This window comes from Petaurus breviceps, unplaced genomic scaffold (assembly GCF_028583685.1).
Source record: "Petaurus breviceps papuanus isolate PSGF00001 unplaced genomic scaffold, PetGlider_PUasm1.0 185, whole genome shotgun sequence".
NCBI classification, from domain to species: domain Eukaryota; kingdom Metazoa; phylum Chordata; class Mammalia; order Diprotodontia; family Petauridae; genus Petaurus; species Petaurus breviceps.
This window is the reverse complement of record NW_027185797.1, coordinates 4383271-4399472: the sequence shown is the minus strand read 5'-3', so window position 1 is coordinate 4399472 and position 16202 is coordinate 4383271. Positions and strand designations below refer to the sequence as shown.

General features: G+C 37.2%; 1 protein-coding gene across 1 annotated transcript in view; it reads right to left on the bottom strand.

Annotated features, from left to right (window-relative positions):
• The window catches only part of LOC138161564 (DNA topoisomerase 2-binding protein 1-like), a 37937-nt gene that overhangs the window by 11788 nt on the left and 9947 nt on the right, over positions 1 to 16202 (bottom strand). The window contains exons 6-12 of the mRNA XM_069088297.1: positions 15726 to 15902; positions 15009 to 15175; positions 12465 to 12634; positions 12063 to 12295; positions 7308 to 7624; positions 6020 to 6195; positions 2885 to 3096 (exon numbers count right to left, since the gene is read on the bottom strand). Of these exons, the coding sequence (XP_068944398.1) occupies positions 2885 to 3096; positions 6020 to 6195; positions 7308 to 7624; positions 12063 to 12295; positions 12465 to 12634; positions 15009 to 15175; positions 15726 to 15902 (1452 nt within the window). The remainder of the gene's footprint in view (positions 1 to 2884; positions 3097 to 6019; positions 6196 to 7307; positions 7625 to 12062; positions 12296 to 12464; positions 12635 to 15008; positions 15176 to 15725; positions 15903 to 16202) is intronic.

Below are 16202 nucleotides of genomic sequence, written 5' to 3'. Positions count from 1 at the left end.
TCTCATTCTCTCATAGCAAACATAGGAAACAGTGGGACATGAAGTCCCAAGAGATTCATCTTCAAAGTCAAACAAATGCTTTCAGAAATTTTCATCACCTAAAGAATAACTAAGGCTAGCAGAAATGTAATCTCTGCTTTCTACTTGAGTTTGGAAAAGCATATAGGAAAAAAAAGGCTATCATGACTCTTCAACATGGATTTGTAACAATGCCATAGGTGTCATACTGGCAACTGAGAGAAATATTCATATGTGGACAATTATCAGGTAATGGTATATTATCAAAAATCAGGCTGAAAAATATGTTTGCACAATAGCCTATTAAATATAATCCTCAAACAATTATACAAATTGGATCTACAAATATCCCAGCCATGAATCCAGAAGGAACAAAAAAAAAAAGCAAAATAGAAACGACTAATCTTAGGAAATAGATGTTCACAATAACCAAGTTCCTTATATTTAACCAGGATCACAAGAAGGCATTACCTATAAAGCTATGTATAAACCCTGAGCAATAAAGGGTTGGCATAAGTTGTGCTGTGCAAGCGTTATCATTACTTTCATGGAACTATTCTATCATCAAAAGAAGTAACTTTTATTAAAGCATCAGTGTAGGTTGTTGAAGGTATAATTGCTCATCTTGGGCTGTCTTGTGAAGTATCTTTTTTCTTTGTATAAAGTAGTATCACTCTGGGAAAAAAAGCAACAAAAACAAAACTAGTTTAGCAACACACTTTCTAAGCCTCTTTTTGAGAACAGTATTTTTCCAATAATGCTGAATAAAATAACTTGGCATTTATGTAGGTATGGCATTTATGAGCTTGCATTTCCTTATGTGCAAAAATTGGGATGATCATACTTCTATTCTCCCTACTTCAAGCTGTTATAAGAAAACCACTTGTGAAAGTGCTAAATTAATGTGAATTCATGGGATTCATAAATAGAAGATATCTTTTTAAGGTCATCTTATCTAACTGCCTCATTTTACAACTGAGAAAAACGAGACTCAGAGAGGCAGACTGATTTTCTCAAGGACACAAAAGTAATAAGTTACAGAGTAAGGGATTTGAACCCACATCCTTCCTTCTCCTCATTACTTAATGTTAACAAGAATAGGCTTACACAACTAGTGGTTTTCAGTGATTTATGGGACAAAAATTTCTATTAATATGTCTGTTCTTTAATAAAATGATGAATTCAGTTCAACAAGTATTTACTGAATAATTGCTATGTGTTAATCTCTGTGCAAGGTGCTAAAGCTGTTTCTTCTTCCTGCTTTACCATCAGGTAAGCAGAGATTCAAATGTGCCAAAGAAAACACAATGAGTGACAAAGCCAGGATGCATTTTTCATTTATCTCACATTTCCTCTGTTTGGTCCCAAAGTACTGAAGTTAAAATAATGGATAGAAGTTGCAGAGAGGCAGATACTAGGTTTTATCTTAAGTAAAATGTCCTAACAACAAAAGCAAGTCAAAAGTGAAATAGACCTTGGGAGGAAACAGGTTTCCCATCAGTAGAGGTCTTCAAAAAACAAACAAATGGATCACCCACCACTTTTTAGGGATTTTTGTAGAGGAAAAGCTTGATATGGGTTGGGCTCAGTGTCCCTTGATGTCCCTTCTGAGTCAAGATTCTGTGCTGATAAAAGTATTTTGAAGGAACTTATAAACTCACAGGACCACTTAAAAGAAAATTGGCGTTCTCATTCATAGTCTTCATAAACAAACACTGGAATGACTATATAAGAGAACAGGAAGAAGTAGCAGCCCCTTGACAAGACAGACAACAGAGTCACACCAGGCATGACAGGAAGGCCCCAAGGTAATGCAGCTAAGGTCCACTGGAGTGCAGGGTCCTAAAAGAGAGCAGGACTGGACTTGCCATGAACTGTGTGGTGTGATATTCCTGATCTTTTAGTCTGGCATACCACTGACCCAGGAGCAGGACTATAGAGGGCAGCCTTTAGAAAGGCATGGAAATTCCACTCAAGGACAGACCTCTGTCTCTGAGAATATGGCCAGACCTGGAAAACCAGGAAAAAAAAAAACCTGCCTCCCAGGTTCTGACTTATCAATCCACTAAATCAAGAAACATTTACTAAGCATTTACTATGTGCCAGGCATTCTGATAAGCACTGGGGAAAAAAAAAAAGCAGAAACAGGCCATTGCCTCAAGAAACTTACATTCAAATGGTTATTATAATTTTGGAGCATTCAGATTTCTTTAGTTTCATATGAGACTGTCCTGGAACAGCACACTTATTGAAAGCTGCTATAGAGAATTCTTGTCTCATTTAAGTTACATACAGTTTAGTAAGAGTTAACATAAAAAGCTACTAACACTAAATACAACCTAGACCTTCCAATTTTACCTTCTATTTTTTTCTTCTAGTTTAGGTATTTTAAATTCTTTTTAAGATTATGAAAAAATCCTGAAGTTGTTATCTCTGGAATACATTCAGGCAACACTTAACAGATGAATGAAAATTAAATGCTACCTACCTGTGCAAGCACCACATATTCATTTTACTATCCCCAACGAAAATATACAATAGTAGCTTATCAGACTTCAATAAAACTTCAAAATATTGACTGCCCAAACTGCAAAAGTGAGAAATGAATGTTCCTCTCTTGGGAAGAACTCAGTACAACTGGTATCCTTCACACCATGTTATTTTCCTTCAACAGAATATAATGTCCTGAAGGAGCAGGATGATTTCATTAATAAATGCTTGTTGAATTGAATCAGTTTATCTCATTTGCAAAATAAGAGGGCTTAATTGGAAGTATACTAAGGTTGCTTTTCAGCTCTATGTCTAAGATCCCATGAATCAACTACTCACAGAAATATTCATAACAAAACAAAGTCAAACTGGCAACCTTGTTTGGGTAGATTTCCAACCAGAAACTTGCATTCATTGGCTCTCTTTCCCAACTTGGCAGTCTCCAATATCCAAGCCATAGACACTGCAGGTAATCCCCACTTTTGTGCAGCCTGATATTTAGAATCATCTGGTTGTTTCACTATAAGATGGGTACTGGAAAGCACGTCATTCTTTGTACTGTCTTGGCACACAAAAAATTCCTGAACCCTGAAATTGTTAAGAGTATACATGCAGACATTTAATAAACTGAATTAACTAATACAATAATTTATCTGGGCTGCAAGCAAACAACCCAGAAGGCTGGACAAAATATACTTAAGTTCTTCAGGCTAAACAAAACAAGAATGCTACAAAAACCATTACCAAACTGGAGTAAAAATGATCACTAATATTTAAAAAAAAAATTAAAAGATCCCTACAAGTAATAACACAGTTTTTTTTACAGGGGAGAAAACTGAGGCAGACAGATGTTAGGGATTTACCTACTGATAAAATGACAGAACTGGGTAGAAGGGAAATGAGGTAGTAGGAGTGTACCAAACTTGTTCTACAAGGAATGGAATAGGATGAGACGCCAAAACCAAAAACAGCAGGATGCCTTTCTGCTAGGTGTTAGTGAGGACACCCTAATGTGTAAAAAGCTTGGAAGTTTATAGACAAGAGAACATACAATACACCCAAACTGCTTTGTGCCTATTTGAAATGGGAAAATGAACAATGGGTGGGATGTGTTCAGATTATCTCCCCAAGAAAATTAGAACAGTTACCTAAAAAGCTACATTTTCTCCTCAAATTCCCAGTCATACTGCTACTTCCCTAATTTAGGACCTGGATTACCTACTCTCCTAAACCACTGTGACAGCCCTCAGTTGACCTCCCTGTTTCCAGGCTCTTCCCTCTCCAATGCATCCTTCACTCAGCTGCAAGAGCAATCTCTCTGAAGTATATTCAGTATATTACTAGCTGGGGAAAAGCATATTCTGAAGAAATTTTCCAAATTAGCCTGATAGCCATGTAGCAGCTTACTGAGAGGCAATGTGGTCTAGAGAAAGAAATGTAAAAGCCTGATGTGAGCCCCAACTCTAGCACACACTGCAATTGTACAACTTTACACAATCATCCCTGTGTCCTGTTTTCTTTCTCTCTAAAATGTCAATATCTGCTTTTGAGAAGTTTTTCTTTTAAAAGATAATTGTTAATTCATTTTTTTTTGTTTTCCACATCACTTTCATTTCCACACATATTCCTGCTCCCTCCCCTGTCCAGCTAGCAATCCCTTTTAAGGAAGATAGAAGATGGGGGTGAGGGGAGAGAAGCAGTTCAGCAAAACTCTCATGTCTCCCAAATTCAACAGTGTATAATACTGTACACTCAAAGTTCCCCCAACTCTGCAAAGAAGGAAGAGAGCTGCATGTTTTCATATCTTTTCTGGAGTACAGGTGAAGTCATTCTTAACTGCAAAGCTTTCACTTTCTTTCTTTCTTTTAAGGCTTCAGTCATTGTGGGGACACCATTTTCCTGGTTCTGCTTCCTTCACCCTTGCATCCCTTTCCATAAATCTTCCTAAAAAGATGTTGACATTTTACTGGGGAAAGGGCAGAGAGTGACAGACAGGGCAAGGACACAGGTAAATAAAAAACACAGTAGGGACAAATAAGATAAGGCAAAGGAGAGATCTAGAAAAAGCGTAATAGGATGGAGAGTGGGTGGGAGAAACCAGGGAAGAACACCTAGAGAAGGAGAGGGGAGCTGAATACTGAAGAAGATGGAGGGAGATAAGAAATGACTGTATTCAAGGCACAGGGATCACCTGGGCTGGAATACACAATGACAGAATGGCACATCCAGCTTGGGAGAGAGAAGAATTTGTAAAAGGGAGTGTTAGGAACTAAGGCTACAAAAGGAAGTTTGGAAGCTGAATGGGAAGCACCTTAAATGCCAGGCTAATGGTCTTGTATTTTATACTACAGAGGGAACTGGGAGTCACTGAAGGTTTCTGAACCTGTGAGTGACATGGTCAGACCTGTACTTCAGAGAGATTGTTCTTGCAGCTGAGTGAAGGATGCATTGGAGAGGGAAGAGCCCGGAGGCAGGGAGGCCAACTGAGGGTTGTCACAATGGTTGAGGAGAGTAGGTAATCAGGGTCCTAAATTAGGGAGGTAGCAGTATGACTGGAGAAAAAGAATGAGCAAAAAGCACTATGCTAGGAGCTGAGGATTTAAATACAAATGTGAGACAGTTCCTGCCTTCAAGAAGCTCCCATTCTAACAGGGGAGACAAAGTTGTGTTCTAGGGAATCCCAAGAATGGTGAGTGGAGATATTAAAAGAAACTTTGATAGCCTTTCCAGAATTATTGGTACCACAAAAAGAGTTATAGGTGGCAAGTCTGCTTACTCAAAGATAGCTCTTACCCTGGGCAAGATTTCAAAACTGAGCAGACTTACTGCTCTATGAGAGAGGAGCAGACTCTCTGGAAGGCTGCTCTAGATAGTGCTGCTCTAGGTGGAGATGGAGTAGAGTAGCAAGGCAAATGGTAAGATTTCTGGGTTTAGATGCAATAGTTCTTTTGATGGAAAATTTGGCAGTTTGGCAAAGAACTGATTATGGTGGGAAAGAGAAGAGTTAAGACTTCTTTGCAATTTCAAATCTTGGTCTTTGTGAAAACAGTGGTGCCACTGCCAGAAAGAGGGAGTTTTAGAGATGGTGTGGGTTTAGGGAAATAAATGCTAAGTTCCGTTATGGATATGTCAATTTTGATATACCAGAAGATATTCAGATGGGGATATCCATCAAGCACTGGTCATGTGTTATACTGGAGTTGAGAAAAAACTCAAGTTTATTTGACATTATATATGAGCAATGAATACGAATGATTGTGGACCTGGAGATTCCATAATCTCTAGTAAAAAGGGATGGAAATATTTCATTGATCTTTCTCTCTCCTTTCACTGATCCACACAAGAAGTACATTAACAGCATATGTGGCTTTCTCAAGTAGTAGTCCCTTTAAACCGTTATTATATAGACATAAATAGTAAAAATATACAAAGTCAAATTCTATTTTGCATGTTTTTCCAATGAGATAAAACAAAAAAGCACACAAGGCTACATACTAATTAGAATACACACCTTGCTCCGAGCAGGCTTGCTAAGTATGCCAAGGAATCTTTCTCTGCTCCAATAAACTGGCTAAATGAAAGAACACAGTTTTCTAAAGGAGTACCACTTCCTTCCAATACTGGTACTGGTGTGAAGAGTGGATTTGACTCTGGGTCAAAAAGATTTTGTTGTTCAATACAAGTAATCTTACAAGAGAGAAAACAAAAGCAGGAATAAGGTATTGAGATTAATGCCAGTTCAGCTATAAAAGCTTTTGTTTAAATGAGAAGCATTAGTTGTACATTAGTAAAAAATTGATATTTAAATTTATTCTCAATATATTTTTACTCTCTATACCCCTTCCCTCTCTCCCCTATCAAAGAAACAGAATAAAGAAAACTCAATTATCACATTTTTCATTATGCAGTAAAATGTAATTATAGAGAGCTTGTTTGAGAGTCAGGAAGACATGGGTTCAAGTCTGACCCATGCTGCCCGGGTGAAACTGGGCAAGTCACCTGACTTCTTAGTGTCTTAAGTATCTATTCAAGACTCCAAGTTGTGGAGCATGTGGCAATCTGCAGTAGTAGGAGTTTCCTCATCAGAAGTTTCCTACAGCTCTGAAATCACAGGTCAGACAAAAAATTCCCTGCAATCTTATGGAATAAAAGAACTGAAGTTAATTCATCAGATGAGACTATTAAAATCCATCAGATTGACCATGGTCATTGAGCTTTTCTTTAAAATTAAATTTCCCCTTTGGGGTACATTAAGCTTATCTTTTCCTTTTCTTTTCAGTTTAATGGGAAGCTTGAAAAGTAACATGGAGCAAGTTTTAGGGAAAAACCTATGAGCAAGCAACTATGCAAATACAGGACAATTTAATGTCCCTTTCTTATTTTTATTCAGCTTTTTGTTTTTGCTTTTTGGAGGGCAATTGGGGTTAAGTGACTTGTCCAAAGTCACACGGCTAATAAGTGTGTCAAGTGTCTGAGGCCACATTTGAACTCAGGTCCTCCTGACTCCAGTGCTGGTGCTCTATTCACTGTGCCACCTAGCTGCCCTGTCTCTTTCTTATTGTTATGCCAGGAATCATATGGGCCCTTAGATTGCAACCATTTACTTCCCAATTTCAACATTTGAATTATTTTGGAATTCTAGTATCTCAAGAATGCTTCAGTCAAACTCCATCTAAAGCAGAACTTTATGTGCAATGATAAATCATTTCCAAAGGATTTATAGCTATCCTTCAGTCACAGTTCTCATCCTTGTGTATTTCTAACAAAGTTGCTTGAAGATAACACCAGTTTTCTCTTACCAGCCATGTATTTGTAACAATTTTTCCTATAGCTGACTCCACTTTACAGCCCAGCAAAGGAACCACGATATAGTCGGCAATAGTTCTACTTTGGAGGGGCAATATTTTTCCAGCATTTTCTTGAATAGCATTAGCAATGAAAAATTCATCTTTTTCCCTAAAACCTACAACAAGGAAACTCTTCTGGCTAAATAAACCTTCAATAACTGTATTAGACTCAGGCAGTAAGTTGTGGCCAAAGGAAGACTGATTCTCCATTTGTACAATAATATGAGAAGGATCATTATAGACCCCAGCTCCAGTCATCTCATCATCATCTGAAAAGAAAGGAAAAATATTTCTCAATGAAAGAAAATTCATATTCCAACCATGTTAAATTTCTGAGCAGAGATAATTTGTTGCTGAAATTAAAAACAAAGCACAATTTTCACATGTGCATGGTATGGAAACTTAAATCCCGTAATTATTCTTTTTACTCACTTCCAAATATACAGTGAATGCCCATAATATTCACTTAAGGAGTGATAGTGCCCAAAAGATTTCCAATAATCCCTAAACCACAGTTAGTGGAAAATTATGAAATTTCAAATATAGTCCATTAGGTCTCCTTATCATTTTAAAAGTGATTTTAGATCAGGTACACTATATTTTACTAAGCACTCTCAGATAGGAAAAGGAAATAATTTTAAATGGTATTATCAATAATCAGTGACAGTGGAACCACACAACATTTGGACTTGAAGAGCCCAGTCCTGCCTTTCCTCTGCAAACACACATCTATATACAAAGAACAAGACAGAAGTAGCTGGATCAAATCAAGCACAAAGAAAAGAAACCTGTAGTGGAGGTGACATAATTTTGAAGGAACTAAGGGATTCATTTTCAAAATTTCTTAAAGGAGGGAAGATGTTGAACAAATGGGGAAAAAAAATCACAGACTGCAATATTACTCCCCAAAATGGCAACAGAGAAGACCAAACGGAGTTCAAACAGAATAGGAACTCTTTATAAATGGAAACGTTATCTAGATGATTCTGTCTGCTAATAACGTGTTGAACACATCACATATATGAATACTACAAAGAATGATATTTAAAGCTGCATGGTCCTTAAAAACTTATAGTCCAACCAACTATTTATAAAGGAGAAAACTGAGGCCCAGAGGTTAGGTGACTTGCCTAAAATTACATTTACAGAAAGCAGCAAGGCTGTAACTTAAACTCAGGTACCCTGACTCCAAGTACAGTATTATTTTTTTCTATACCACACTTGCTTTTCAGGCTTTGTCAATAAGATCTAGAAACACTCAAAAGGGATCAATGTTCTACAACAGTAAAGAAACAAATGGATTAAGAATGCCTATTGGTCAGACTATGGTATAGAAATGGATATGGTCTATTACTATGCATTTCTTGCACAGATGCTGAAAATGGACAGTGGAGCTGGCCCCAGAATCAAACAGAAGGAAGAGGTAAGACTAGAGTATATGTATGATAACCTAACACTTCCAACAATTCCAAGATATTTCCCAAAACAAAATCCAATCTTTCTAATACTAATATTCTCCTAGTAATTTCCATGTGTCTACAAACCATGCAAAATCATAACCTCTTTAAGACTCAAAATCACAAGTGATTCAAAGGGCAATAGAGAAATGTAAACTATTACCAATAATGACTTTCATGTAAGCTGTACATAAAAGATATCATCTGAGAAATGTATGGTTGAAAAAAGGAGGGATAACAGATGGTCAGCCCAAATCATATCCTATGGAATTAAAAAAAACCCCCACTGTTTATTAACAGCTTTTGCTTTTTTTTACAGTACTCACAATCCCCACTGTACCCCTTCCAACCCCTTCCCAGAGAGCCATTCTTCATAATACAGAATAAAGAGAAAGAGTCTACAAAATTAATTAATAAACCAAAAAAGTCTGCTATCAAATACTATATTCTGATGGCTTCTCCAATTGTGTAATGAAGCAGTGGAAATTATTTTTTCATCTCTCTCCTTTAGGGACAAACTTGTTTGGTCATTATAATTTTACAGAATTCAATCACACTGACGATTTTCATTGTTAAGCTATCTTTGTCTATTTGCTACATGAAATATTAAAAAGTCTAGAGAAAAGTCTCCAGAAATTGGGTGGATTTGCTGTAGAAGATTTATAGGAGAATATGCATAGAAATTCACATGGATGGGATATACTTTGCATTGCCTACTGAAGAAGATTACAAATACATAACTATTGCAGTATACATGTATATATAAAGAATTTAACAGGATGATGGCTACATTAACTTAAGGGGTAAAAAAATACTCCGGAAATTATCTATTCCTTCAACATGGCACGGTGGAGAGAGAACCAGCCTTGGAATCAAGAAGAGCTGGGTTCAGGTCCCACCTCTGAATCTCACTGGATGTGTGACCCTGTACGAGTGACTTAACTTTCATAAGAACAGCTGGTGGCAGGAATTTCCTCAACAGGAGTTTTCTATACCAATGAAATCACAGGTCTAAACCACTAACAAAATCAGCTGCAATACTGTTGAAATTCTTCCTTGTTTCACAATGACACTGGAATCTCTAAACATAGTAACTGATGCAAGTAACAGGGTCAAAAATTCTCAAAAGGGTCACTTATCAGAGTAAGGTGGGGCTGAAAAATGGTTAACTGGATCAATGGTAAATGACCAGAGACTATGTATGTTATAAAATATGGACATATTCTCTAAATTGCACTCAGTTGACAATGGAGAAACAAAAGCATCAAATTCCTAATGAAATCACAATATCCAGAAAGCAACAAGTTACAAAAACTGTAGGAAGAAAAATAACATTCTCCTCAGTTTGCAAGCTCCTCAGACAGGCACCATTCTTTTTTCATACCCTTAACAGTAAAACAGGATTTAGCACACTTCTGTGCCAGAGTAGGTACTGAAATATTTATCACATATAATGCATCTTTAAAATATGGCCTTCAAACTTCCCTAATGAATAATAATGATCATTTCCCTCTCTATGAAGATAGCTCCAGACCCATTCTCTAGTTTGACCCTCCCAGTCCCACATCTCAAAGTGGATGTCCTTGAGGCATCTCCAAGTCACTTTCCCCAAACCCACCCTTTCTATTTCTGTTGAGGATATCACTGCCCTCCCAATCATCCAGATTTGCTAGCCTGGAGTCCTCCTCCACTGGATTCTCCCTCAACTCCATATATATCTGATGAGGCCAATTCTTGTCATTTCCACTTCCACCACCTCCCTTGCATCCATCCCCTTCTCTCTCACAGTCACCACCTGAATGAATGCAGAAGCACATATTACATGCTTGTTTTAAGTACTGTGCTAAATGATGGGGATGCAAATACAAAAGTAAGACAGGCTTTGCTCTCAAGGAGCTTATATTTTGGTTGGGAGAGACAAAAGATAGAGAGGGATGGAGCCCAGGAAGAACAGTTTTTTTCTTTAAGTGTCTCCCTACTCAAATTCATGGCCAAAGTCTTCCTACAGCACAGATCAGACTGTGTTATCATCCTACTCAATAAATTTCAGTGACTCCCTTTCACCTCTAGGATCAGCTATAAAACTCCTGCTGAGCATTTAAAGCTCTTTCCAAGCTGGCCTCTTTCTCCCTCCTCTAGTCTTATGACTCATTCCTTCCCTCCATGTACTCTATGGTCAAGCCAAACTAGTTTTCTTGTGCTTCTCACATATAATGCTCCACCTCCATGGCTATGTTCCAGCTGTCGAGTTTTCTGAAAACTTAAGACTAAGTGATACCTTCTGCACGAGACCAAACTGTTTTCCCACACAGTTATTTTTTTATCTGCTTTGTGTACATCTATACGTATGCATGGCATCTTCCTCTTCCTTTAGAATCTAAGCTTCTGGACAGTGGGTCTTGTTTAGCTTTTGTCTTTTTATCCCCAGCATTTGACACTGAGCAGATGCTTTGAAAATTCTTGTTGAAAGCAGGCGTTTGTCTTGCTTGACTATATATATTTGTTAAAAGGTTTTTGTTTAATTGGGGGGAAGTGGAAGGGAGAGAAAAAGGTAATTTTAAAAAATTCTTGTTGATTAGTTGGGGATTCAGAGGGATAGTGAGTTCACCAATATGGCTGTTTTATCAACAGGACTTTCAAGAAGCAATTGTAGTCAAAAGTAGAAACCTATGCATGGTGGCTCCTCGTTGCAGAGACCAGAGTTGTCTTCAAAAGTTGTTAAAAAAACCAGGGGTGGCCAGGTGGTGCAGTGAGTTGGGATGACCTGGGATCGAATCAGGGCTCAGATACTTAGCACCACACCCAGAAATAACTGACCGTCTAACCTTCAGCAAGTTACTTAACCTCAATTGCTTTAAAAATCAAAAACACCAAAAAAAACCCAACATAAAATTTTCAGTTTAGAAACCAAAATAATAATACACACTACCTATAGTTTTAATCTTACACTGAAATATATGAGATGCAAGTAAAATTTACTGGATAGGGTACTGCCAGAGCTGGGAAAGAGATTTGGATTTTAATTGCGGCTTAGCTATCAAGAAGCTAAAATAATAATAAAAAAACCTTTTAGTGTCCAAGTTTCACAATTTGCAAAGAAGATAAAAACATCTGCCTCTATCTCACAGGGATGTCTTAAGGGCAAATAAGCTAAATAAAAATAAAAGCCAATATTATCAAAACATAATTTTGGAAATAGTTTTAAGAAAAAGTTCTTCTCAAAAGAAATCTGACTTAAAATAGTTCTTACCTACTATCATGTCATCATTGTCGTTTTGAGATAATAACTCTTCATCAACTTGCTGAGGCTTCTCAGCATCTGCAAATTCTATCTTGGAAAAACTGTTATTCCTTTTCATTCCTTGTTGTTCTGCTAGGGACATCTGGACTGGCTGGTAATCCAACTGGATGTATTGCTCCTCAGAAAGCAGATAACCTTTACGAAAAGACTCCAGCAACCATTTTGCTCCCGCTACATGAGGTCTATGAAAACAGTAATACAGTCAAGTATGAGGACTATTCTTTGCTTACTTGCCTCTTTTACAGAGTTTCTACATAGTAAGACTGTGCTTCATAGTCACTTCTATAATTTACAAGACAAGAAAAATCACTATCACTGTGGAAACCACTTTAAATTAAAAATGGTCAGAACCTGTGTGTTGATTTAGTCCAAAACTGTTTTAACTCATCATCATAATCTCCAACAATAACATGGGTCACATCTTCATTGAGCTGATTAAAGCAAATTCCACCACCATAATTAATAAGTCTTCTTAGTTTATCTTGATCTAACTTTCTGTCACGAAACCCACAAAGGTATATCTGCAAAGAAAGAATACAAAAATACTTGCTTTAGACTAAAGCAGATTATAAATTCATTATGTAACTTGCCAACAACCTCCCAAATATGTCTCACATTACAACTATATCCTTGTTTTTGAACAGGGAGAACCAGTGCGATCACAAAGTAAGACACCCCCAGTGTGACCCACAGCATGACATGATAAGAACCAAAGCTATTTGTTGAACTCTGGTTCTCTTTTGAGAACTGAATGTTCTTATGAATTTAAAGCTGCAGTAGGTCTTTAAAATTCTATCTTTTATAGCAAAAAAGAAACATTCCCTAGTCCATGCCATGCCCATTCCTTTCTCTTCATTATTGGTCACATCCTTTGCCTGTAATGCCCGCCCCACTTCTCTCCTCATTAAGCTCACCTTGTCCATCTTCTGAGATTCAGTTCAACTCCCCACCCCCATCTGAGCCCCTTCCCAGGAACACTGGTTTATAGTGATTTTACTAAGACCTTGTTATATAGTCAACATATTCACAATGGAATTCATTCTCTGTCCCTGAATTCCACCCCTCTTACTAGCTCCCTTTTCCTGTTGAGGACTCTACCACCCACCCTTCCATTCACTTAGCTCTGAACTCTTGGAGTCATCTTTGACTCTTACTCTCCCTCACCTCCATATCCATAAGTTGCCACATTTTGTCAATTCTGCCATCACAACATTCATTTATTTCTTGTTCTGTCTTTACTGATATAACCACAATCCTAGTCCACATCTTTTTATCACAGACTGACTTGACTACTCCCACCCCCTAACTGGTCTCCTTTCTTCTAGGCCTGGCCCCCCCCAAACCAATGTCTACATAGCTGCCAAACATATTCCTATAGCATAGGTCTTTTTCACTCCACTCCTCAAGAAGCATTGGTGGTTCTCGTGTAAGCTTCCTGAGATCAGACACTCTTTTGTTTTTAATTTGTATCGCCAGGACCTCACCCAGCACTTTGAGCATGTAGCAAGTGTTTAAAAAATGCTTGTTGAATGTTGTCCTGTTCTGTAACTATCTGTTCTATACAATTTAGTACAATAGTAAATAATATTTTAAGAGTTCTGGCAAAGAAGTGGGGAATCTGTGGCCTTGAGGTCACATATGGCCCTCTAGAATCTAAACTTCACAGAACAAATCCCCTTAATAAAAGGATTTATCCTGGGGAGGCTAGGTGGCACAGTGAATAGAGCACAGGCACTGGAGTCAGGAGGACCTGAGTTCTAATCCAGCCTCCGACACTTAACATTTATAAGCCATCTTAAGCAAGTTACTTAACCCTCATCGTCCTGCCGTGCCCCCAGCAAAAAAAAAAAAAAAAAGATTTATTCTATAAAAACTTGGAGTCTGTCAAAAGACAGCATCCAATGACATAGAAGGTCACTTAACATGAGGCCTTGCGGCCCAAAGATTCCCTACCCCTAATCTGGCAGATAACAGGTCCTTCACAAACCCTTGTTAAGTGGCTGCTTAAAGGCAGTGGTATGCATTGACAATTCCTTTAAACAAGAATTTCTATCACCTCTATGCCCCATAGTAAATCTTCTTGATTGTTAGAAGTACATTTTCTTTTAACAATTAAGACAAGAGACACCCATTTGCTGGATTTAAGGGACAAGACTAAGTAAATGCTGCATTCCATGAACTGCTACATTCTCTTATCAATACAGCATAACAGAGTCCTGAATATGTACTTGAATAAATTTAAATACCTTATAATTTCAATCTTGTACTCATTACAAAATGGGAATAATTACATATGCCTTTTTTATTTCGCTGAAGGACACTGTGAAAATATGAACCAATTCTTATTTATGGCTCTCCTCTTATGTGCAAAACTATATACAACAGCAATCCTGGGCACTAGAGAAGATAAAATATAGCACAACACACTCTCTTTTCTTAAAGAGCTCAGAGTACATTTAGAGGAAACACTGGATAAAAGAAAACTGGAAATAAAGCAAGAGGTAAACTATGATATAAGATCATGAAAGCCAAATGAGTGGTAGAGAAAGTATCAGAGAAGGGGTAAGCAAAATGGACTATAAAGATAGGAAAGACTCCATGAAGGAGTTCAGAATTCAGTTAGGCCTTAAAAAATCAGGCAGATTTTGGTTAGGAAGAGATAAACATTTCCAGTAGAGAGGACAGAATGAACAAATATGTGGAGACAGGAAGAGGCAAAAAGTATAACTGGAGTATAGTGAGCAGACCAATTTGACTGAAAGGGAAGTTTCATGTAAGAGAGAAGCAGAAGATGAGGTTTGAAGATAAGCAGGGCCCTGACTATACAGAAGACCATAATTACAATGCTAAAAAGTACTGAAAATCATTATAGAATTCATTAATTTATAGACATACCCGACAGCCATCTAGTAAATCCACAGGTGTTTGAAATGCACTGATATTCAGATTTTGTAGATTCTTAAGTAGAGACCCCAAGTTGTTCATAACTGAATCGTGTGTAGATTCGTTAATGTAACCTGAATGGATGTTAGAAATGTGACAAACACCTGAAAGAGTATAACCTACATATCAAAATGTAATGAAGACAAGAATTCAAAAATAATGATAAGTCACGTACTCTATGATTGTTTTCCCTTGACGAACTTTTATTTTTCAATTGAAAATAATTTTTATATTTCAAAGATAAGATTCAGCATTTTTGCTAAAAGACAAAATATGAGATAAAAAGAACGAAATCTCTTAATAAACATAGCTGCCATTTATTATATAAATGAACAACTCTAAATACTTTTTTTTGTAAGCAATCAGGGTTAAGTAACTGCTCAAGGTTACACGGCCAGTTATTTTGTGTGGGTGTTAAGTATCTGAGCACGGAACTGAACCCAGGTCTCCTGACTCTGGGGCTGGTGCTCTTACCCACTGCGCCACTAGGCCGCCCCTAAATGCTTCTAATAAGATATTTTTTCTATTGCACCATTTATAAGTGAAAAAAAAAGCATAACAAAATATCCAATTTTCTAATAAGGAACATCTGATGACCCCCATTAATAAAACAACTCACATTGCTGTAAACTAATCAAGACTAAAAAATTATAATGAAGGGCTTACCACTAGCATCACTGTTCTGGCCCAGAGCACCTGAAACACATGGCTCACTCTTTGTTTCTAATACAGGCTCTGTCCTGTACATAGCTTCATCTTGACAGAAGCCCTTTTCAATACTGTGATAAAACCACTCAACTGTCACACAGTGTATATTCCATCTTTTGGCACATTCATATTTCTGACCTACCATATGTAAAAAGAAAAAAATTATGATCTTATGAATTCTTTTACAAAATTATTTAAATTCTCAAATTCAGGTAAAAAAATCTGAATTAAATCACAATATTGGAAAATACTCCACTACAGTGAAGTTACAGTATTGTGTTAAAATTGTATCTTTTTTCTGGTCCTCCTGACCAACATCCTCACCCCCATTATAGTCAATATACTAAGTCTGTAAGTAGCCATACATTGGATATGTTAATGAATTAACTTCAAGGTAGCACAGATAAGTTAGTCCCCCCCAAAACATATAAAAATGAG